The 25,081-nt window shown below is 36.5% G+C and overlaps 2 protein-coding genes across 3 annotated transcripts in view; both read left to right on the top strand.

The window, feature by feature from the left end:
* The first annotated feature begins 2,180 nt into the window (after positions 1-2,180).
* On the top strand, positions 2,181-20,910 carry HORMAD1 (HORMA domain containing 1). The gene is made up of 15 exons (XM_019625380.1): positions 2,181-2,393; positions 3,730-3,792; positions 4,896-5,040; positions 6,596-6,659; positions 7,093-7,129; positions 8,000-8,020; positions 8,281-8,307; positions 9,963-10,030; positions 10,537-10,688; positions 13,087-13,346; positions 14,891-14,957; positions 15,039-15,115; positions 16,223-16,306; positions 17,857-17,928; positions 20,222-20,910. Exons 1-15 carry the CDS (start codon positions 2,322-2,324, stop codon positions 20,300-20,302), a joined length of 1,290 nt encoding a protein of 429 aa, XP_019480925.1. The 5' UTR covers positions 2,181-2,321; the 3' UTR covers positions 20,303-20,910.
* An 897-nt stretch (positions 20,911-21,807) lies between these two features.
* Positions 21,808-25,081, top strand: part of GOLPH3L (golgi phosphoprotein 3 like) — a 42,146-nt gene continuing 38,872 nt past the window's right edge. Inside the window, exons 1-3 of one of the 2 annotated variants that reach the window (XM_019625382.1) lie at positions 21,808-22,002; positions 22,443-22,578; positions 23,832-24,029. In XM_019625382.1, coding sequence (XP_019480927.1) covers positions 23,844-24,029 — 186 coding nt within the window. In that variant the 5' untranslated portion in view covers positions 21,808-22,002; positions 22,443-22,578; positions 23,832-23,843. The remainder of the gene's footprint in view (positions 22,003-22,442; positions 22,579-23,831; positions 24,030-25,081) is intronic. The other variant, XM_019625383.1, reaches the window with a different exon arrangement.

The following is a 25,081-nucleotide window of genomic DNA, read 5'->3' as shown; positions in this document are numbered from 1 at the left end:
CCAACAGGTGGCAGGATGGCTCAGCTAAAAAAACAAAAAACCACCTACGCAGACATTGTCATAAAACTCATCTATTTCATTTATTCTCCTAAGGCTCTATTTATTTTTCCTAAAAGTTATTTGTTGTCCCATAAGTGCCCCTCTGCCCCTCCCCATCCCCTATTAAGATGGCATATAAACTCCAAATTCTAACCACACCCTTGAGTCACATTGCTTTGTGAACTCCTATGGAGATGTACATAATTAAATGGTGTTTTTTTTTTCTCTTGCTAATCTGTTGTCAGCTTAATTTGCAGGCCCCCAAGTACTAAAGCTAAGGGGCTAGAGGAAAGGATTTTGCTCCCAACAATTTCAAATAGCAAATGATAAATTGTATAAAAATTTATCTATAGTACATGTGTATCTTGGCAGTCCTTGTGTAATATAACCAAGAATTTATCAATTTCTAGAGAGCAAAAATGTTGTTCTTTGCAATACCTAGTAGCTGTTATTAAACAATTCAGAGGCACATTCAAAATGGTTCTGTCATTAACACTGTGCATGACTGAAGGTTGTTTTATCTATAAGAGCCTAACATCCCATATTTTAAAAAATCAGTAATATTTTTAAGTTGATGATAATTCTTTTAGCTGTTTCTTCTAGTATTTACCTTTAGGTTTCTAACATATTTGTATTGCTATTTTTTTACATCAATTTTAAATGGTATCTATATACTTACTATTACGGCAGGTGGTGCTTAAGGCCTCTGGCACCACCACCACCCATTTCTCCACCCTCATCCTCAAAATATAGTCAGTGATATAGTAGCTGGTTAAATCACTAATTAGCAATTGCATTGAAGGAGTTCAGAACACACCACCCCAAAATATGTTGCTCTGGCATATTGACTATTTTGACTGAAAAACAGCAGCTGCAAGAAGGACATTCTGATCCTTTTCTTAAAAACGGGAGATGAAATTCCCATGTGAAAGATGTCCTGCCTATACGAGAAGGAAAGATATTCTTACCACCAAGAACATGAAGTGGAGGCCGAGATACATTTGTACAAACTTGGTTTAACTAACCTTTATCTTCCTAGTCAGTTCTCCATTCATTTCACTACCCCAGCCCAAGCCCTTGTGCCTAGTCGCATTTTCACAATTGACTACTCTTTGTCTAATTCAGTATATAAGCATTCAATTCTGCTTCTTTGGATTTTCATTTTTCTTGTGCAAACTCCCTTGCTGTTTAATTGTAACCAGAGACCTTAAGAAAGTCGAGGAGAAATTATTCCTCCTCTACAGCATTATGCTGATTCTATGATTCACGGATTGGCCATTTACTTTTTTGGTTGCTTTTTTCGATAGTTGTTAATGACTCAGAATAAATTTAATATGAAGCACCATATCATAAACTTAATATGTCACCATTAGGTAGTGCAGTGGCTACCCCTCTGCCAATGCTGAAATTAGTTGTGATCTGGGGCAACCAACTTTACCAGAATCAGTTTTCTCATCTCTTAAACAGGAGTAATATTTGTAACTTCCTCACAAGGTAATTAATTAGAAGGAGTAAAGTAAGAGTTAGACAGAAAAATAAGATAGTGAAATGTGAAAACCCTTTGTAAACTCTGTGAGAGAAATATAAAGCAAAATATTAGACCAGGATTTTCACTAATTTTGACCCTGAAAACAGGGTTCTAGTCTTCATTCCTCTCTTGAATGATGATTGGCAAATCTTTTCACATCTGGAGTGGCTGTTTTCTAACTGGTAATGCAAAAAGTATCAATGTTTATTAATAATTACAATACATTTACACTAACAATTTATTTGATTATGTTAATCTGTAAACTAACAAGCTTATACTGCTAGACAATCTCCAACTACCTTCCAGCTCTGATTTTATTATTTTGTTTCTAAATGAAGACATTAATTACATTCAAAGCTATCCGCTGTCCACACAGACATAGCACAGTAGAAATATCTAAGTTGGAGCCTGCTAGAACAACTGGTTTCCTGAAGACACAGAGACTGGAAGGTGGGTATGCACTACATGGTAGATGCAACAACAAAACCAAAGCTGGAAAGTAATCAGAAATTAATATGATTAATTAAAGGGCGGTGTAGGTCATTGTAGGAAATCTATCCATATCGGGAAGGCTTCACACATACAATTATTTAACCTCCCCGCGGCAGGCACCTCGCTTTTCTAGTTAAAACATGGCCCCCAGGGTCTTGGGGTTCCCGGCGTGCCTTGCGCTGCTCTTGGCGGGAAAGGAGACCTCCACCGGGGGTCAAAGAGCTACTGTCGTGCTCCCCTGGCAACCGTTGAAGGAAGGCGCATGCGCAAGGGGCAAAGCTCGTGCCGCGTCGGCGTGCCGCTCTGGTCGCTGGCAGCGGACCTCACGGGTTCGGTAATATACTATATGTGTGTGTTTCTTCTTTCTTTCTTAATGTTATTATTTTTTGCGTTTAAATTGATTTTTCTGTCACCTTTCTTCTGTTTTTAAGTTTCTTAAAGTTTTAATGGAGAAATATTTGTGGAAAAAAATGTATACATAGTTATGTTTCAGAAGAGGTTCTTGAGAGTAGGTTTACACGGGCGTCTAGTCCGGTCTTCATCAGGACAAATTTAAATGTTCACAGTAGATAGACTCTTCTATGAACTCTTCTAGATGAACTGTCTGATTAAGAAAACTGAAATTGGGGACACTCCCCCAAAAATGGAAACTTACATCAAAATATCAAAGTTATAATTGAGAAATCAGAATCAGTGCAAAAAATCTAGAGCATTTTCCATTGCCCTTTTGTGGTTGTTCCACAGATTAGGACAATACTTTATATCTATAGCCATGCTCAAGTTCACTGAAGAAAAGTTCTTGATTCAGTTATTTTGAAATTATAAATTTAAAACAAGCATTAAGAGATTATTTTAAAGGGTTTGGCAGGGACAGTTTTTTATTGCCTTATATCTACCTGTGCAATGTTGTCAATGCTTGAACACTGTGAAGAATAATAGAAGATTATGCGTTTTTAAAAAGGTCTTATAGGGTCGGCCGAGTGGCGCGATGGTTAGGAACTGGCTTGGGACGCCAGAGGGCCCCGGTTCGGATCCCACATATGAGGGCCAGTGACACTGCCCTCCACAGCTAAGATGCTGAACAACAGCTCAACCTGGAGCTGGGCTGCCATGAGTCGCCGGCGACGGCGTAGGCTGCAGCCCCTGTGGCAGTGGGTTGCCATGGGCTACCGTGTGTAGCCAGCAGCCAGTGTGAGCGGCCAGCAGCCGCAGTGAGCGGCCGTCCAGAAGCTGGTGACTGATCTGCCTCGCCTGGGAAGAGCGCAATGATGGTGCCAACTTGGGCCAGTGAAGCAACGTCCTCCACAACTAGACTGAAGAACAAAAGGACAGCAACTTGTCTGTTCTCCTTCCCCCAATTCCCCAGCGCTGTTCCCTTCCCCCAATTCTCCAATAAAATCTTTAAAAAAAATAAAAAAGGGTCTTATAAAGAGCTGTCTTAATAACCCATCTTAATAACCCATTTGTGTAAGGCTTGCCAGTCAAATGGCTTAAAATTTGGATCTTACTCAAAAGAGTGGTACAGCAAAATGAATATGTTTTTGAAGATTCCATTTTAAGTAAAGGAATCCTCTCATTTAGTCACATAAAGTTCTTTCTGACTTTGCATGTAGTACATTAGAATATTAGGGATAAAAATAACTGAAGGTAAAGCTTGTATTTGTGTACAGGTTGAATTAAAGAAAATACTTTATCAGAAGATGGCCACTGCACAACTGAAGAGAACTTCCATGGTATGATTTCTTGTAATTTTGTATATTTTAATTTAACTAATTTTTTGGTTTCTTGAAGTTGCAACTATTTTTATATTTGAAAGTTAAAGTCAACTATTTGAGGGCTTAGTGATATCAAGAAATGCCAAGGGCCGGCCGAGTGGCTCAGTTGGTTAAGAGCTTGCCCAAGAGTGTGAGCTCTGAGCAACAGCGGTTCAATTCCCGGCCCAAGCTGAGCAGCTGCTGAGCTGACAACAGGTGGCAGGATGGCTCAGCTAAAGAAAAAAAAAAAGAAAGAAAGAAATACCATGTTTCAGGAACTGAAGATTTTTGCTAAACTATTTTGAATTAATGGAGAATTCTATTGGATGTTTGATGCATTACATTAAATCACTTGTTCAGATTGAGTTTACATTAGTTATTAATGAATGCTGTTCTGTTGCTTTAATGAAATTGTCATTCATAGCAGTCCACTCCTAGAAAATGAATATCCGTGCCCCACACACAAAGATAAAATTGTCATTTTTGCACAGATCTTGCATTACAGAGTGTCATCTATCCATGTATTATGTATGCATTTAGACAGTTAACCTGCAGGGGGAGTTTTTAAAAGATTTTTTTTTCAATTAAAGCTTATTGGGGTGACAATGGTTAGTAAAGTTACGTAGGTTTCAAGTGCACAACTCTGTAATACATCATCTATATATCACATTGTGTGTTCACCACCCACAGTCAGTTCTTCCATCACCATGTATTTGATCCTGTTTACCCTCATCTGCCACCCTCCTTCCCCCGTGGTAATCACTAAACTTGTGTCTGTGTCTATGAGTTTTTGTTTCTTTATGTGTTTGTCTTGTTCCTTTGTTGCTTTCAGTTTTATATCCCACATACCAGTGAAATCATAAAAAGATTCTTAAACACTTTTTGCATGTTACCTTTAGGCTGCTACCCTGGAAACACCCTCAAATCTTAGAAGCCACACTGACTTTCTGGGGATTTCTAAGCACTGTTGTTAGGAATTCTTTGGGAGAGTACCATGCTTCTGCAGAATTAGATTTACAAATTCAGGAAGACTTTATTTTTAATAAATCTAAGTAAAATGTTTTAATTTTCCTTGAATTTAGAGTGCATTGACATTTCCCAATAAGATATCTTCTGTGCAGCAGTCTTTGATGTTAGTGAAGCGGCTCCTAGCAATTTCAATATCCTGCATCACGTATTTGAGAGGCATTTTTCCAGAATATGCTTATGGAACAAGATATGTAGATGGTAATGTAATGTTTATTTTAAAACTTTAAACATAGTTAATTTTATTTTTGCTTGCTCTAAAACTATAATTTTTTACTTAAAGATTTTGTTTTTTAGTAACAGCTTTATTGAGATGTAATTCACAACCTGACAATTCACTCATTTAAAGTGCACAAGTCAGAGATTTTTAGCATATTCAAAGATTTGCAAACATCATCACTATCAATTTTAGAATATTTTCATCACTGCAAAAGGAAACCCTATATCAATTAAGTCACTGATTTCCCTCAACCTCCCCAGTCCTAAGCAACCATGAGTCTGCTTTCCATTTCTATGAGTTTTTCTATTCTGGACATTTTATGTGAATGGAATCATACAACATGTGGCCCTTTCTGACTGGCTTCTTTCACTTAGCATGATGTTTTCAAGGTTCATCCATATTGTAGCATGGATTAGTACTTCATTTCTTTTTTTTTTTTTGCTGAATAGTATTCCATATAGATATATACCACAGTTTATCCATTCATCAGTTGATGAACATTAGGGTTGTTTCCACTTTTTGTCTATTATAAATAATGTCACATTCATGTACAAGTTTTTGTGTGGACATCTAAGTGGTTTTTAAAAAGTATATTCAGGGGGCTGGCTGAGTGGCTCAGTTGGTTAAGAGCTCGCTCAAGAGTGTGAGCTCTGAGCAACAGTGGTTTAACAGTGGTTTGAGTCCTGGCCCGAGCTGAGCTGCCGCTGAGCTGCCAATAGGTGGCAGGATGGCTTAGCTAAAAAAAATAAAAAGTATGTTCAATGCCTTTGAAAGCACTTAATCATAAAAATTTTTCTTCATTTTCTCAAGTATAACTTCATTTGACATTACTCTTACAATGAGGAAGTAAATAGATACAAATATTCTATTATTTATAGCTTTTTACAGTGGTGGTGTGTGTTCTTATGTGAAAATAGTTTAGGTACACTACAATAATAACTTACTGCCCAGCACACAATATGTACATAATATTATGCATAATAGTGTGTACCAACTATGTGGTAGGCGAAATGCAAAGCACTATGTTATGTGTGATATCTTCTAATTCACATTACAGACCTATGAGTTAGATATTATCCCTGTTTCTCAGATAAGGAACCCGAGACAGAGATCTTCTCAGCTCTTTACATGGTATTACATGATGCTTCTTTGCAGGGCTCTATCCAGTGAATTTCTTGGCCTTTTACAAGTATTTTACTGGGATAAAGGTCCATAGCAAATATTCTAAGACTTTTAGATAACAATGGCATAAAAGCATTATATCTAACTTGCAGTATTCTATAGCTTTTAAAAATGAAAATTTTCTACCCATCAACACACATACTAATAATTTATGATGCCATTTTATAATAAGGATAAAAAGATTGTTTCTGTATAACCTCTAATTATATTAATACTAATTATTTGAAAGTTAATTGCCATTAATAATATACTGATAATAAATATACAGCTAAAGAAAATAATCTTCATTTTAAGTTTCTAATTGTTTACTAATCTTAAGTAGCTCTATATTTATATCATCATTTTTGTGTGTAGATCTTTGTGTCAAAATTCTGAGACAAGATAAACATTGTCCAGGATCCACACAGTTAGTGAAGTGGTAAGTAAAAGAATACCTAACAATAGAATATTCTTAAATCACAGTTTTTTGTACCTTTTGTACCTTGTTTTGGTGTTTAACCCAGTTTTAGTGATTCCTCCTTTAACACTGGATACCATTTTTGCAGCTCTTTGGATTTTTGCATTAAAATTTTCCTTTATGTTCCGTGAGCAGGCTTCATTTTCCTATTGTTGTCCCCTCCACAAATACTAGCTCTCAGTTACTTTATACCTTCCCTACCATCCCTATCAACATTTTTAAATTTCTGCCACATTGTATGTTTTATTTTATTATTTTAATCTAGTTAACAAAGAGGGAGCTTTAATAAGAAAATTTTGTATTATTTAGTAATGAGATAACATGCAGACTGATTAAAAGAACTACTTTCTGGAAATGCATTCACTCAAAAAATGAATCCTTGATTATTTTTCAGGATGCTAGGATGCTATGATGCTTTAAAGAAAAAATATGTAAGTCAGTATCTCTTCATCCTTTTTTTCCAAGTTTATATTCTACAAATGTAATGTCAATTACCATACACGATAGGCAGGGCCAAAGCATTCAGGGCTGTGTAGGTAAGGAGTTTGAAATTTATTTTAGGTGCAAAGAAGTCATTTGAAGGTTTTGAATAGAAATGTAACAACAGCATTTGATTTATATGTTAAATTAAAAGAAAACTCACTCTGGCTGCTATTTAGAGAATATACTGTAGAAGAAGAACAAATTGGAATTACACTTAATTTATTACTGAAGTACTGGTTAAAAAAAATAAAATGGTGGCTTAGACCAGAATGGTAGAGGAGGAGAAAAAAAAGGAAAGATTTAGGATGGGATTGGTAGTAGTTCTGACTAGACCTGTTGATGGATTGCTTGTGGAATATAAGCAAAAGATTCAAATCAAGGATGACTCTTAGATTTTGGCAGGTTACTTGAGTGACTGTGACTCCTATGTTCTCCAAGGCCTCTTCCCTTTATTAAATGAACAGGGCTCTAAACTTTCTACTTTTTTACCTTTCAAAATCAGCTATGTTGGTAAGGTTTAACGTGTTCTTTCACAATGTGTATTTTCCTTGTAACTGGCAGTAATCCCCCTGTTTGCTTAAGTAAACGACATGAATTTCAATCTTCAGTAAGCCAACTAAAAATAGACATTTTGGGGAAAAGAGACGAATATCTACTAAGGTATATATTGCTTTATATGCATCATATGAAGTCTATTTGTTGCAAGGTTATTTCTTACGAGGAATAAGTGTTGAAATAGGACAAAATTCTTATGATCCATCATGAAAAAAGTATTTTATACAATAAAAGTAAGATTTTTGTTTTTTGTTGTATTTCAGCTAAGGATGGTTGTTCTAGCTGTAAGTATTTTTAAATTGTATATTTATTAAAGACTGTCAAATTCAGCTTTGCTTAATTAAATAATACTAAAACCATCAATTAATTATGTCATTTTATTCAAACTACTGATCTGTTCAATGGAAAAAAGTAACAAATTAGTACTTTGGGGGGTCGTTTTGTATTTTATTTTGCTGAGTTTATTTAATAGTTTAGCCTAAACATGTAGTTCTCCTTGAACAGTTAGCCTTATTTAACTCAACTGTAAATTATTTTTAATTAGGTATACACCAATCCAGAAGACCCTCAGGTAAATGTGTTTAAGTTAATAAAAAAACAAAATGCCTCTAATATCTAAAAATAACTTAAAAATTATAACATGCTTTTAATTATGCTTTCATCAATGTGCTCTCACTGTTGAATCTCATAAAGACTTTTGAGGTAAGACAGGGCTTGTATTGTTATTTTTAAACAGATTAATACACTTACTACAAGAGAGATTATGTAACTGATTCTAGGCTACAAAGTCACAGACCATTAGAAATAACCTAAATCTCCCAACTTCTGGTTCTTTATAATATTCTTTTTTATTAGAATTATGAAAGGAGGGCCGGCCGAGCAGCTCAGTTGGTTAAGAGCTTGCTCGAGAGTTTGAGCTCTGAGCAATAGCAGTTCGATTCCCGGCCAGAGCTGAGCTGCCGCTGAGCTGCCAACAGGTGCTAGGATAGCTCAGCTAAAAAAAAAGAATTATGAAAGGAGTTGAGTTTGAGAAAATAAGAAATTCATCCTTAAACTTTGAATATTCACCCCAGTCCAGTCATATCTACCTGTTTACCTGACAATTAAAGTAGGGATTACAAGAAATGAAAAGAAAAACCATAAGACAAGAAACAAAAGGAAAAAATCGATTGAGTCCTTACTGTTATTAGGCTCTGTTCTTTGGGGCTTTCTATCTGTGCATTATCTCTTTGATTCATCACAACCTTCATGAGGTAACTACCATTATCATCTCTACTTTATAGATAAGGAAACCTAGATACAAGGTTTCTTGCCTGTGTTCACAGTGGCAGAACCAGAATTTGGATCTAAGAAGGCCAGTTTATGATCTGGGTGCTTAACCATTACACTATAGCTGTTATAGTGTTTCATTCAGTCAGGGAGAACTGATTTTTAAAAAAGAAAGAGCTGATCCCCATCCCTATGTGAGCAATGAAATGTAAAGAAAGCAATAAAAGTATTAGAGCCTCAAGAGAGCTGGGAATGTCATTTCTTTGATACTCATGCCTGCAATTAGTGCTTAATATATGTCCATGGCAACAAAAGAAATTCATATGGGCAAAGGCCTATGAATTAGTTGATTGTTCAGAAACTGATTGGTCAGATAAGTGTTCGCTTATTTTCAGATGTTTTATAGCTGCACATTTTTTTCTTTCAGAAAAAGATAAACCTTGCTGATGAACTGTAGAATAGTATTTACTGAATGCTTGGTGTGCCAGGCCCTTTATTAAGGGCTCTGTATAAATTATTCCATTTGATAAATATTCACGACCACCAATGAGATAGGTACTATTTTTATTAGCTGTGGAAACTGAGACTTAGAAAGCTTAAATGACTTGCTTGTGGTTTCAGTACAGCAAGTATTTAAGCCCTGTGCTTAGTCATTTTAGTAAAGTAAGAGATATGCTGCCTCCCTTACCTGCCTGCTAAGGAGTACCTTCTGTCTGGTATATATTTATAATTGCAATGAGTGAGAGAATAAATCTCTCTCCAAAATTGAAGCCCCAAATCCCAAACCCTGGGAATTGACTATTAGGACTTGAATGTTTCAGTGGACCAATAAGGATTAACATGGCAGAAAAAAATTATTAAGTAAACGTTAAGAGTCCTACAAAAATAGTATGTATATAGCTACTTCGCTGCCAGTACTGTATATCAGATATGTAACTGCAATGTTTTCTATTTAAGACAATTTCAGAATGTTACCAATTTAAATTCAAGTATACCAATAATGGACCAATCATGGACTTATTGAGGTATTGTTTTATAGTTTTTATATGATAGATTACCATTTATTCATATTAATACTATATAGCTAAACTTCAGGATTAATTCTGAAACTTCTCAGACATCCCAAATTAACCATCAAGGTATAGATGTATTAAATATCCTTGGAGTAGCTGCAAGCCAGGAGTCTATGGCTAATTACATGCTATTTTAACTGAGAAACACAGAGTAGGAAAGCCATTGTATGCTTGAATGATTTTAAATGTAACTAAAATGCTTCATTTGTTTCCTTTAAACATCTTATATAAAGTGCATGTTAATTTATTTAAAATTAAGTTATGAGTTTATAATAATGATATTAAGAGTGATATTAGTGATATTAAAACTTTTATAATAGTGACATTAAAACACATTTCAGGGTAGCTTTCAACTTAATGCTATAATAGAAATAAGAATCTCAAATAGTGAAATATGAAATTATGCTATTAGAAGCTATAGGTGTCATAAAAGAAATCAATATATGATTCTCTTCTAGTAAAAACCAAAGCAGTGAATCTAATATATCAGCTGCCGACACCAAGAAAGCAAGTATTGTCCTCATTCGCAAGATTTATGTTCTAATGCAAAATCTAGAACCTTTACCTAATGATGTTTGTTTGACCATGAAACTTTTTTACTACGATGAAGGTACTATTTACAATCCATTATATTCCCCATACTGTATTTTATATCCCTGTGACTATTTTGTTTGTAACTACCAATTTGTATTTCTTAATCCCTTCATCTTTCTCACCCATCCCCCTAAGGCCCCTCCCATCTAGCAACCATCAGTTTGTTCTCTGTATCTATGAGTCTATTTCTGTTTTGTTTGTTCGTTTATTCTGTTCTTTAGATTTCACATATAAGTGAGATCATATGGTATTTGTCTTTCTCAGCCTGACTTATTTCACTTGGCATGATACTCTCTAGGTCCATCCACATTGTTGCAAATGGTAAGATTTCATTCTTTTTTATGGCAAAGTAATAATACTCCATTGTATAAATGTACCACAATTTCTTTATTCTTTCGTCTTATTGATGTGCATTTTGGCTTTTCCATATCTTAGCTATTGTGAATAGCACTGCAGTAAACATAGGGGTGCATATATCTTTTTAAATTAGTGTTTTGGGTTTCTTTGGGTAAATACCCAGAAGTGGGATTGCTGGGTCATAAGGTAGTTCTGTTTTTAATTTTTTGAGGAACCTCCATTCTGTTTTCCATAGTGGCTGCACCAGTTTGCGATCCCACCAACAGCACATGGGGGATCCCTTTTCTCCACATCCTCACCAACATTTGTTGTTTGTTGAGTTATATAGATAGATAGATAGATAGATAGATAGATAGATAGATAGATAGATAGAAATTATAAAATTTACATTTAATATCAGTATTTGAAAAAGATTTGGAAAAATGGGCTTTAAAATATACACAAACTTCTCCAGTGATATGAACATATCCACGAGAGGTACAGTCTCACTCATATTTAAAGAAATGAAACAGTGAGATACTATTTTCACTTACCAGATCAGTAAAACTTGTAAACCCGGATGTTATTGGCAAGGGTGCAGTGGGGAAAGGAGGCACCTTTATACACTTGTGAGTGTATGTGTATAGGTGCCACACTTTTTTTTAAAGGTTTTATTGGGGAATTGGGGGAGGGGAACAGTGTTGGGGAATTGGGGAAGGGGAACAGACAAGTTGCTGTCCTTTTGTTCTTCAGTCTAGTTGTGAAGGAGGTTGCTTCACCTGCCCATGTTGCTATTATCATTGCACTCTTCCCGGTGAGGCAGTTGCTCTCCGGCCATTGGATGGCTGCTCACGGCAGCTCAGAAAGTTCACGGCAGCTCAGAAAGCTCACAGCAGCTCAGAAAGCTCACACCTGCTGCCAGCCAGCCCCACTGCAGCGCACGCCGTTGCCGGTGACTCACGGCAGCCCAGCTCCAGGTTGAGCTGTTGTTCACCATCTTAGCTGTAGAGGGCGCAGCGCCACTGGCCCTCATGTGGGATCCAAACCAGGGCCCTGCTGCTCAGAGCTGGCGTCCCAAGCCAACTCCAAACCAACGCACCACTCGGCTGGCCGGTGCAACATTTTTAGAGGACAGTTGGGCAGTATCAAAATGTTAAATGCAGGGCCGGCCAAGTGGCTCAGTTGGTTAAGAGCTCGCTCAAGAGTTTGAGCTCTGAGCAACAGGGTCCCCGGTTTGATTCATGGCCCAAGCTGAGCTGCTGCTGAGCTGCCAACAGGTGGCAGGATGGCTCAGCTAAAAAAAAAGGAAAATAATCAAAATATTAAATGCAGATTTCTTTAATCCAGAAAGTCTATAACTAGAAAGGATCTTGGGACTATACTAACACAAATATTTAAGGTTGTATGTATATAAGGATCTTCATTATAGCATTGGTGAAACTAGGAACAAACTGGAAACAGCCTAGAGTGTCCTTCATTGGAGGACTGAGTAAATAAATTATGGTGCATCTATATAATAGAATCCTGGTCAAGCTGTTAAAAAGAATGTGCTGATAAATTAAGTTATCCAATAAATATTAAAACATTTTAAAAAGATGCTAAAAACAGCTAGGTCCAGAACAATATGATCTCGTTTGTGTTTTTTAAGGATCTATATATAAAAATTACATATTTTACAAGCACAATATCTTCTAGGAGAACATAACAACAACTAACAATTACTGAATACTTACTATGTGCCAGTTCTGTTCTGAGCATTTTACACATTTTCATTTATGCCCACAATGACCCTAATGAGGTAGGTAGGATTATTTTCCCGATTTGACAGATGGGGTAACTGAATTGAGGCTGATCAATAATTTCCTCAAGGTCCCACAGCCAGTCAGGTGAAGAAAAAGAAAAAGGTTATCTTTAGGGAATAAAATAAGAACTTGGAGATAGTAGGAGAGTGATTTTTCCTTTTTATTGTCCACCCTTCTAGAAGTACTATGTGGAATTTCTTCAATCTGCACATATTTTTATAATAATATTTTCTTCCGTTTCATGAAAAGCACAGTTTATACTGAACTCTCTTGCAGTCACACCCACAGATTACCAGCCTCCTGGTTTTAAGGATGGTGATTGTGAAGGAGTGATATTTGAAGGGGAGCCTATGTACTTAAATGTGGGAGAAGTCCCAACTCCTTTTCACACCTTCAGAGTCAAAGTGACTACTGAGAGAGAACGAGTGGAAAATATTGATCCATCCATATTATCACCAAAACAACTAAAAACACCACTTCAGAAAATTCTTAGCAACAAAGATGATGTAGAAGCTGAACAGAAGCATTATATAAGTGTAAGTATATTTAAACAAACATAAAGTCTAGTAGTAAGAAATGTTTGACTCAGTTTTTAGGACTTTAACAGCTCTCATTAATACTTGTATAAATACTGTATCATAACCATAAACTCAAGATTGGAAGGGGCCTTCAAGAAAGTATAGGCCTGTTTTGAACGACAAATGTTACAAATATACAGCTTTCTCAAAATGCATGATGGTTGTAAGAACCCTTGGATCCTACTGTTGTCAGAGGCCCGTGAATTAGACATGTTCACACAACAAGCCACCACTTCAGTAGCTCTGGAATTTCCATACAGATGTCAGAGGACGTTCTAAATATGCCCCAGCCCAGTTTAAAACTTCAAACAGTTTAAAAGTTTTTATCTTGGTGCAAAGAACATTATTCTCAGAAATTAAAAGCGCAACTATTCTGAGTGAAGCAGGGAATGGTCATGGAGGCCCAGAAACTCACCACGTGACCTTCCCTCATAGTGGGCTCTGTGGAGACTCCTCAGTCTGCAGCATAGTTTGAAAACCTGCTGCAGTCCCCCAGCTAATGCTGGAACCCTTTTTACAGCAGCCCTACTAGCTGTGCTTGAACTTCTTCAGGGCCTGGAAAGTCAGTCCTGAAGCGGCCTGGAAGTTCCTGGAAGGCCGAGAAAAGTGTCTGATTGTTGTCCTCCTGTGCCTAATACTTAGATTTCCCAGTGTGCATTCTCAGTATTGGTTGAATGAATGGATGAATGTAAGTATAAAGCTTTTGTGTTCATTCCCAGAAAATCTTTCATCTTCAACATGATTGTTCTTTAATCTCATCTTTCTTTTATCTTTTCTCATTTTATTCTAAATTATGACCATAGTACATATAGAGAGAGACTGACCATTTTGATTGAGGCTCTGTGGCCACACCCTTACAAATAGAGAATTCAATTTCGACCAACACAGTCAAAGAAGAAATCTTTTTCCTAAAACCTAGACCCCAGTCTTGCTTTATAAACAAATATGTCTGGGATTTAGGTAATATTCTCTAAAATATTTAAAGCTCTTTGACACGTCACAAAGAGAATACTAATTTATAAAGTAGACATTAAGCCTGTTGCTATTGCTACCACTCCACGAGTGAGCTTATCCTTCGCAAACTCCCTGAAGAGGGCTGGGGCATATTCAGAGCATACGGTAACATCTGTATGGAAATTCCAGAGCTATTAAAGTAGCAGCTCGTTGCGTGAACATGTCTAATTCAGTGCCCTCTAACAACAGTAAGATCTAAGGGTTCTTACAACCATCGTGCATTTTTAGATAGTTGTATATTTTTATCATTTGTCCTTAAAGCAACCCTGCAATCTAAAGAAATGTAGTATTTTATACTTTGGGTAAATAAGTTGCCTTGTTATTGTAATTATAGGACCACTTTATTTCCAGCAAGCATAAGGTAGTTTGTAGTGTTATGCCATATTTAACCTTCACAGAAAACAAATTGGTTCATAAATACTTTTACCAAGTTGTTTTAGTTACTTTTTGAAATGTGTCCATTGTGTTTTCTTCATATAATTATGTAGGATGATTGTGACATTGAAACTAAAATGGAAGAGCAGAAAAAACGTTCTGGATCTTCTGAACTTGGAGGTAAGACGTTAATGAAAATGTAGATTAATTCACTTCCTATCTAATTTTATAGTATTTTAACTCTTTTTTTTTTTCAAACAGAACTAAGTTTAATTTGTGAGGAAGATGAAATTATGAGATGTGAAGAAAGTCCAGATCTTTCAATTTCTCATTCTCAGGTATAAAGTTGATCGTTCCATCTCGCTTTTAACCTGTTTTTTCAAGACTGTTGCTTGTATGTTCATTTGGTTATTTCTCAGATTTTCTCATTATATTCTAGGTCTTTTAGAAGAAAATTAGTTATTAAGAATGCTTATTAACAAAATCTAGGAATTATATGTTGAAAAGTTTAAGTATATTACTATATATTTGCTTAGTAATAAATCTAAATACTGTTCATAGAATTTCAGTATTTGAGAGCTAGATAGTGTCTTAAGCAGTTATTTATTCCACCACCCTTTGTATTTACATTTTGGTTGCTTTGGAGCAGAACATGTTTAGTTTGTTTTCCATATACGTACAGTAAAATCTTAAAGTAACATTTAGATAAAATGAACTTGAAAATAATGGGATAGATGATTGTTCCCCTTTGCACAGCCTCTTTCTCCAGTAGGAGTGAACAAAATTTGTTTTGTTTTGTTTTTTAAAGATTTTATTGGGGAATTGGGGAAGGGAACAGCCAAATTGTTGTTCTTCAGTCTTAGTTGTGGAGGGCACAGCTAGCTCAGCTCCAACTCCAGTCGCCATCCAGCTGCCCATGGGCAGCTTGTGGTCACTCAGCTCAAGGTGCCGTGTTCAATCTTAGTTGTGGGGGTGGGTGTAGCCCACCATCCCATGCGGGAATCAAACCGGTAACCTTGTTGTTAGGAGCATGTGCTCTCACCAGCTGATCCATCCTGCCACCTGTTGGCAGTTCTGTGGCAGCTCAGCTCGGGTGCAGAGTCACTGGCCCATGTGGGAATCGAACCGGTGACCCTGTTGCTCAGAGCTCACGCTCTTAACCAACTGAGCCACTTGGCTGTCCCCAGACGAAAGTTTTTATCTTCTGGAAGAGTAGTGCCTGGTGATCATTTGGGACTTTCTCAGTTCAGTGAATGGTCACTAGTGTTGGTTTCACTATCTTTAGCTTTGTGCTTTTTGTGACAGCCAACTCAAAATTATTGATTTCATTAAATCAACATAACAAGACCCTGAATTTTATGTGATTGAATTTTTGAGCTCTATTATCGTGTTATGAGAAGCTTTTATTATGTTATGTAGTTTTGTGTAATTATTTTCTTTTCTAGGTTGAGCACTTAGTCAATAAAACATCTGAACTTGATGTGTCTGAAAGCAAAACAAGAAGTGGAAAAATCTTTCAAAATAAAATGGTAAGTGTCTCTTTAGATTTGTTTTCCATTCTAACCTTGTCATTTTTTCCCCATATGTGAGTTAATTTTGCTTAATTAACACTTCATATATTGGACCAATATTTAGTAAGCACCTTCTATGTGTCAGGTATTTTACTAGGTGCTGGAGATGGCAGAACTATTAAACTATTGTAGTATGCTGATGAAAGCAAGAAATAAAAGAATTTCAAAAATTAGTGTCTCCAAGCAGCAAACGTTCTTTCTAGGCAGCTTCTATTTAGGATGAGTATCCTTTACTAGGATATAGGAAGAAAAGCAAGCATTAAAAAAATTATTAGGCAAGACCGGCAGAGTGGCACAGTTGGTTAAGAGCACAAGCTCTGAGCAACAGAGTCACCAGTTCGATTCCCACATGGGCCAGTGAGCTGTGCCCAAGCTGAGCTGCTGCTGAGCTGCCAACAGGCAGCAAGATGGCTCAGCTGGTGAGAGAGTATGTGCTCCTAACAACAAGGTTGCTGGTTCAACTCCCGCATGGGATGGTGGTCTACAACCACCCGCAACTAAGATTGAACACAGCACCTTGAGCTGCTACAGGCGGCCAGATGGCAACTGGACTTGGAGCTGAGCTAGCTGTGCCCTCCACAACTAAGAGTGAAGGACAACAATTTGGCTGTTCCCCTTCCCCAATTCCCCAATAAAATCTTTGAAAAAAGAAAAATTATTAGGCAAGATTTCCTTGTAATGTAACATTTGGATGCTTTGGGAACATAAATTCACTTCTGAAATTGCCTGTGTTTTTGGATATGAACTCTCTGCCAAAGTACCCTAATTTTGAGAATCATGACTGAATTATGGTTAGGAAAGGGCAAGAAATGAAAATATTTAATAATATATATACTAAGAAAGTTATTGAAGAGTACATCTCAAGCATCAGAAAACAAGTATGTCTTTTTAGACAGTAGTATGACAGCTAATAATTTGTCATTATCCAATATTCATTTAAAAAATTGAATATATAGCATTTTTCACAATAGCCAAAAGATGGGAAAAACCCGAATGTCTATCAAGAGATGAATGGATGAACAAAATGTGGTCTATCCACACAATAGAATATTACTCAGCCCTAAAATGGAATGAAGTAGCAGTCCATGCTACAACTTGCATGAACCTTGGAAACATCATGCTGAGTGAAAGAAACCTGTCACAAAAGCCCACATATTATATGATCTCATTCATGTGAAAGTCCAAAATAGGGATTTCTATAGAGATATAAAGTCGGAGAGCTGGTGGGAGGATGGGGAAATAAAGGAGTGATGGCTCTAAGGGTCCAGTTTCTTTTTAGAGTGATGACAGTGTTCTAAAATTGACTGGTGGTGGTTGCACAGCTCTGCGAATATCCTTAAAAATCATTGAATTGTACACTTTTAAATAGCAAATTGTATGATATATGAATTACATCTCAGTAAAGCTGTTGTTTTTTAAAAAAAACATGTAGTTAGCCATGGTTAAAAATCAAGTGTTGGTTGTTCTTTGAGAAATAACCAATCAGTAATTATTCTATCTTTGTGGAGGCTAATGGAAATCAACCAGTAAAATCTTCTAAAGACAAGCGGAAGAGACGTGAACTCAAATCTGGGCAAACAGTAAGTCTTATGATAAAATACAGGTTGACTAAAATGGCAAGTATCAGAATATCATTATTATAAATTAAATTCAAGATGATAAATATGATAATATCCCTGTATATATCTCAGAGCTCTGATATCCAAATCTTTTTAAAATATTTGATTTAAAAAAATGTGGTGATTGAAAAATAAGATGTGCTGTGTTGCTTTATTAATTTTTTCCATGTGAGTATTTAATGTCTAAGTAGTTGAAGGAATTTTAAAAATGAATAAAAATCAGTGTCAGGAAAATAAAAATAGAATGAAAAAATGAGAGTACAAGAATAGTCAGGCCATTTTATTTATATAGAGCTAAAATTGGGCCACACATTTGAACTGAGCTTTCAGACTAAACTGAAGTAGAAAGAGATAAGTTACCAAATTCACATGTTCCTTAAAAATATAGCATTTCCTCCTAGTACCTTAGGAGGAAAAAAATTTCCTGACCTAAATCCTATAACAATTGTTTTATATTTGGAAACTTACTTTACTAAATCAGATCATGTATTTGTCATTTCTGAGATAAATATATTTTGTCAACTAGGATTTTTAGTATTTGTAGGTTAAATTAGACAACTGGAAACTTAAGACTATTTTTAAAAATCAAATGTTACAGGGGTAATCTCAAAAATATAGTTGGGGGGCCGGCCGAGTGGCGCGATGGTTAAGAACTGGCTTGGGACGCCAGAGGGCCCCGGTTCGGATCCCACATATAAGGGCCAGTGACACTGCCCTCCACAGCTAAGATGCTGAACAACAGCTCAACCTGGAGCTGAGCTGCTGTGAGTCGCTGGCGACGGCGTAGGCTGCAGCCCCTGTGGCAGTGGGTTGCCATGGGCTACCATATGTAGCCAGCAGCCAGCGTGAGCAGCCAGCAGCCGCAGTGAGCAGCTGTCCAGAAGCCGGCGACTGATCTGCCTCGCCCGGGAAGAGTGCAATGATGCTGCCAACTTGGGCCAGTGAAGCAACGTCCTCCACAACTAGACTAAAGAACAAAAGGACAGCAAGTTGTCTGTTCCCCTTCCCCAATTCCCCAGCGCTGTTCCCATCCCCCCAATTCCCCAATAAAAATCTTTTAAATATATATATATATATATATATATATATATATATATATATATATGTAGTTGGGGCCGGCCGAGTGGCTGAGTTGGTTAAGAGCACAAGCTCTGAGCAACAGGGTCGCCAGTTTGATGCCCACATGGGCCAGTGAGCTGCGCCCAAGCTGAGCTGCCAACAGGTGGCAGGATGGCTCAGCTGGTGAAAGTATGTGCTCCTAATAACAAGGTTGCTGGTTTGACTCCTGCAACTAAGATTGAACACGGCACCTTGAGCTGAGCGGCAGTGCCAGTGGGCGGCCGGATGGCGACTGGACTTGGAGCTGAGCTACTGTGCCCTCCACAACAAGAATTGAAGGACAACAATTTGGCTGTTCCCCTTCCCGAATTCCCCAACATTGTTCCCCTTTCCCAATCCCTCAATAAAATCTTAAAATACATATACATATATATATATATATATAGTTGACTAATACTATTATCAATTTACATATCTTAAGAAGCGAATGGAGTAACCTGACATTTCATTATTGTACTAGGTTCTTTCATTTTTCCCAATGTAGTAAATAAGCCTTGATTTTTTTCAGCAAAATCATAATCCAGTTTGTATCCTTAGTGATTTTTATTCCCAGAAGAATCAAAGTTCAGTAACTCAGGGAATCTTGTTAGGAATTTCCCTAGTTCGTCATCCTTTTCATGTAAAAGTGTACATTAAATGTCTACTATTAGGCCCTGCTCAGGACCAGGGATACAAAAACAAAACATGATTTAAATTTTACATTGTGCCAGGTAGAATGTTTCTCAATTTGCATCTGGTTTTTAAATCTTTTTTTCTCCTTTCATCCCCCAAAATGTTTTACTTTTTTGAGGGCATAATGTTAAATCTGTCTAGTCCAACAACGCTAATGAGGACCTTATATTGGGTTGTCGGAAAAGTCATGACGCATTTTTGCAACAAAAAAAACAGAAAAAATATGTCATGACTTTTCCAACAACCCAATACTTTGCAAGTACATACTTTCAGTGGCCATGAGAAAATATAAGTATGTCAGTAATACAATTTACCCTACTTTTAAAGAACCCAGGTAACTTAGCAGGAAAATAGTTATGTTAGGTATAATTTTAAAAAAGAAAGAAACCCCAGAGACATGAAAAAGATCTAAGACATTTAAACTGGAAAATACCTGTTCTTACTAATTGTTTTCTTTTGACAGGTCCATCCTCACTTTGATTCTTCTGATCAAAAGTCAGCACCAAAAAGAAGAAAGTTTAGTGAACCAAAGGAATATGCATAAAAAATTTTCTTCTCCATGTTTGCAAAGTTCACTGCAACATTTAAAGAAAACTATGTTACTATTTTAAGGTGTGTTTACCCTACCTCTGAAAACTTACATGTAGTCTTGACGCAGTTAGTGAACTAAATTTGAATTTTTAGCTGACTTACCACATTGTGATCCTTAACGTTATCTAAAACAAATCCAAGAGAACTTTTGAATAAAATCAAAAGTACTAGTGTCATAATTATCTACTCAGTATTGATCTATCTTCCATTTTGGTGGATACTTTCTTTAAAAAATATATTAATTTTTAAGGCCTTCTAAAGCCATTTTAAAGGAAATAATGTTTATTTTGGTATTAAATTTTGGAAGGAATTCACTTTTTCTTATGTTAAAAATATACCATTTAGCTGTGTTTGCAATTGTTATTAAAACAATGTTCTTCAGTACTTTGATACAGTGTATTAACAATATGTAATGTACAATTAAACATAGGTGCTTTACTTTTTTTAAAACATTTTTTCCTGCAAGATGAAATGATGACTAAGATTTTGAAATCTGGCATTTTGGGGAGCATAAATAAAATATTATCCAGCATCTAAACTCTTTCATGGCTTCTAACGTTTATTTAATTAGCAAAAAATGTTTAGGCACTAATTTTGAGATCATTTCAGTATATGTTACTTTGCAAGAGTAGAACTTTTGAGTAAAAGATTTGCTGTTAGTGAGAAACCTGGGACCTGGTTCCAGCTTTGACTGTTTCCTTTGCTTTAAAAAAGGAACTTGAAACTCGGTCTGTTTGCCTTTTGAGGTTTCAGCAGCCACATTCTAAAAGCATACATTAACCATGGATTTGCCAGAACAAACGCTAATAGAGAACGTTGGTATGTATGTGATGGTACAAATGTATCCATCCTGTTTAACGTAAGCCAAATAAACATCTACAAACTGACCCAGATCAGTTTTTTCTGGAACAGGAAAGTTAAGGATAAGCTAATTGTCGAAAACAACCAATTTTAAAATGTTTATTCTTTACAATTGACATTCAATATTATTTTATATTAGCTTCAAGTGTACAGCATAGGGGTTAGACATTTATATAATTTACGAAGTGAATCCCCTTGTAAGTCTAGTACCCACCTGTAAAAATGTTTATTCCTAGCTTTATTGTATCCCAACGCATCTCACCTAATTGTCCCAGTATACACTGCTACAGTAACACACCTGCTACAACTGAGATTGACCAACCGAAACCTTTGTAGATCCGCAGCTGCTGTTAGCGCACTGAACGCTTGGATTGGCCGGTTTGATGGGGGTGGGGAGCTCAGCCCTCTTTCCTCTCGTCTAACCAACGTTTCTTCATTGGATTGACCAGCTGTCAGGTTGAACTCAAACCTGCCTCCTTTTGGTGGTTGTCTGGATCGCAACACAATAGCCGGGGAGAGCCACCCCTCATAATCTCCGATTGGCTGGACTCAACCTTGGCGGTTTCTGATTGGTCCAATGAAAAAACACCAAGGTAGGTTGCCTAGTGATCCTAAGGAAGCTGATGTGTTGTTCCTTCTCTGCATCGAAGGATCAGGAAGTTTGTGCTCTCTGCGTGGCTGAGAAGTTCTTTACCTACTAGAACGGGGGTGGGGGGTGGGGGGACGGGTTTCCTCCTGAAATAGAGCTCAAGCTGCTACCTGCGTCTGGCCGGAACCCAGGAGTAACGCCAGGTAAGTAAGCAACGGGGAAAATACATTTCCTAACATCCGAATAAAACTCCCAATTTTTTATTTTATGGGGAGAGGAAGGTTTTTATTTATTTAATTTTTTGGCCATTTTTTTTTCCCAGATAGGTTTTTTAACTAGTAAATGGACAGGGGGATTCATTTGTTAAAGAAAATCCTTTATTTTTTCCCCCCGAAGATTTAAAGTTTCTCGGATTAGGTTAGAAAATAAGCCCTATTCACAGAGCCAGATAGAGTTAATGCCCTGAAGCATTTATTTCGTGGTTCTCTTCCTCCACTGTTCCCACCTCCCACCAGGAATTACATTCGAAATATAGCCCCCGTACAAAGACTCTTTTGTTAAGTCACTTCATTTGTATTTGGGTTTTAAATGTTCACATGCATTTCTGAATATTCATTTTAATCAGTGTATATTTATCGAGCAGTTACAACGTTAAAGACATTGTGCTAGTTGCTGTGGAGAATTAAAAAACCCAAGAAGATAATATCCCTGCCCTCAAGAAGTTTACAATTGAGAGACAGCCATACCAAAAGAAAGACTATAATTATACTGTAAAGGAAGTAAGTATAAATAAAGTTCTGTGAAAGTACAACTGAGAGAGAAACCAGTTCTGGCCATGGGACATATGGATAGTGGAGAAGGAGATTCACTTAAGCCTTTGCAGTGGGTCCTCAGAAGGTCTTTGAAGGATGGGTAGAATTTGAAGGATGGGTAGAAGGATGGGTAGAATTTGAAGGATGGGTAGAATTTAAAGAGTAAGGGAAAGGGATAGAACGGCATGTACAAAGAAGCAGATGTGAAAGGAACTGGTTTGTTCACAGTAATTGGAAGTAATGGGAAATATAATTGCCAGAAAGTAGAATGGGTTCCAGTCACAGAGATTCTCAAATGCATTCTTTTGATGTTGAGAAAGATATTCTTTTCAATAATTGCTGATTAAAAATATGCATTGTCTTATCATCTTAAAAACTGGCAGGCAATACATTGATCTAAAATGAAGTATGCTAACTTGAAACTGTATCATAGATGATTTAGTGCAATTTCTCTTGACTGTCGATTTTTAAAACTGGTGCATGGAATAAAGGCATGTGCTTTCCTTTTTTTTTTTTTTTTGTAGCTGAGAGTTTGCTAATCTTTTATCATTCTCTTGCCAGTATTTTTTGTTGGCAGCTCTTAGTGTATTTGCAAGATGGTTAGCTGGGGACTGAAAGGAAAGTTTTCTGGCTATATGGCTACTACACATGAACTTCTGAACGTTCCTCTCTAGACTAGTGATCTCAGTGAGTGCATGACATTAGGGTTTGGGAATAAAATATTAGAACCTGTATTTCTATTTAGATTTTTAAAGCTTTTTTACTTTATAATTTTGGTGTATGTTTTATAATGTACCATAGAATGTTTATGGAAGTTATATATAAAGTATGATATGCATTTTGGGGCTGGACGCTCACAGCTTTTTGCTGTCCCATATTATTTAACTTGAGGAAGATCCATTTTGTGAAAGAGGAGTCACAATGATAGTCAGTCACTCCTGGGTTATAGATGATGCACAAGAAATAAACAGGTTTAAAAGATGACCATTTCTGCTGGTCTTTAAAATTACTGGTTTGATTTCTTGTCAATGCCTCCTGTGGACTGAAGCTATTGTAATTTGGAAAGATAATGTGTTACCCACCTAATTTTTGGTCATCACTCCTTCCTTTCTGTATTTCAATTTATGACTATTTTTTAATATACATGTGTGAATATCTATGTGTGTTTATTTCCATAAGCACACATATAGATATATATATTTTTTTTGGCACCCCTCCAGAAACCGTTCAGCATGACCACTTTAACTCACCGGGCCCATCGCACTAAAGTGGGCAAGAACCCCGAAAAGAAGGTAGAAAGTGAGGAAGACACGGCTAATCAAGACAGAAGTACAGACAGTGAAGATTCTGGAGACGCCAAGGATATCCGCCTCACCCTTATGGAAGAAGTATTGCTCCTGGGACTAAAAGATAAAGAGGTAATGTAGTTGGGCCCACCAGCCCGTCTCAAAGACTCTTAAATACTGGAATGGTTTTAGGAAGTAATACAATAGAATATTTTGATTAATGTTAAATTGGCCTTAGAAGTATTCAGTAGCCCTCTGGGGGATGGGTGGGGCGTTTGGGAGGGTGGCTGATAACTTAGAGGCTAAATTCAGAAGTATAATTACTTCAAGTGGAATTTAATTACAGAATTACTCCAAAATTTTAGAGGATCCAAAGGAGGATATAACACAGTGTAAAATTTTTGTACTTAACAGTTTTCCAAGTGAGATCGATGCTGAAATAAAGAGGGCCCACACATTGAAGTCTTCTTGAGCTTTGGGGGAAAAAAAAGTCTTTTAATGATAAGATAAGGAAACAGGTCCGATTAGCTGTCTTACAAAAATAAACGGTAGGTAGGTTTCTTATATATAAAGAAATAACTTTTTAATTCTACTCTGTGGATTTTTAGAAGTGAAGTATCAACAGTGGATGAGGATTATTTTAATTTTAGAAAGTGTTTTTAAATTATTCAGCTCTTTCTAAATTTTCCCTTATGAATAGAACATTTATTTTGTAATAGAATTAGGCTTGCGATAACAAGTCTTGTGATATAACCTAATATTTTCTTAGCTTTCCTAATTAGTGGTATACATTATCCTTCATTTGTAATTTAACTTCTTCTGATGTTTTCCCATCACTTTCTTCTGTCATGAGGAGGTAATGAAGCTATATAAATGTAATTAAACAACCCACTTTCCAATTCTTTAGTAAGTAAATGAATAAATAAACAAAGGCATATTTATTATTGGCCTCAGTTTTAAAAACTTATCAAATTGAAATGTTTCTTTATATATATTTGGGGGGGGGACTTTTTTTTTTTTTTTAAGATTTTTATTGGAGAATTGGGGGATGGAAATAGTGCTGGGGAATTGGGGGAAGGGGAACAGACAAGTTGCTCTCCTTTTGTTCTTCAGTCTATTTGTGGAGGACGTTGCTTCACTGGCCCAAGTTGGCACCATCATTGCGCTCTTCCCAGGCGAGGCAG

Source organism: Hipposideros armiger, unplaced genomic scaffold (genome assembly GCF_001890085.2).
Source record: "Hipposideros armiger isolate ML-2016 unplaced genomic scaffold, ASM189008v1 scaffold_621, whole genome shotgun sequence".
Lineage (NCBI taxonomy): Eukaryota > Metazoa > Chordata > Mammalia > Chiroptera > Hipposideridae > Hipposideros > Hipposideros armiger.
The sequence above is the reverse complement of the archived record's forward strand: the minus strand, read 5'-3'. Positions and strand labels throughout refer to the sequence as shown.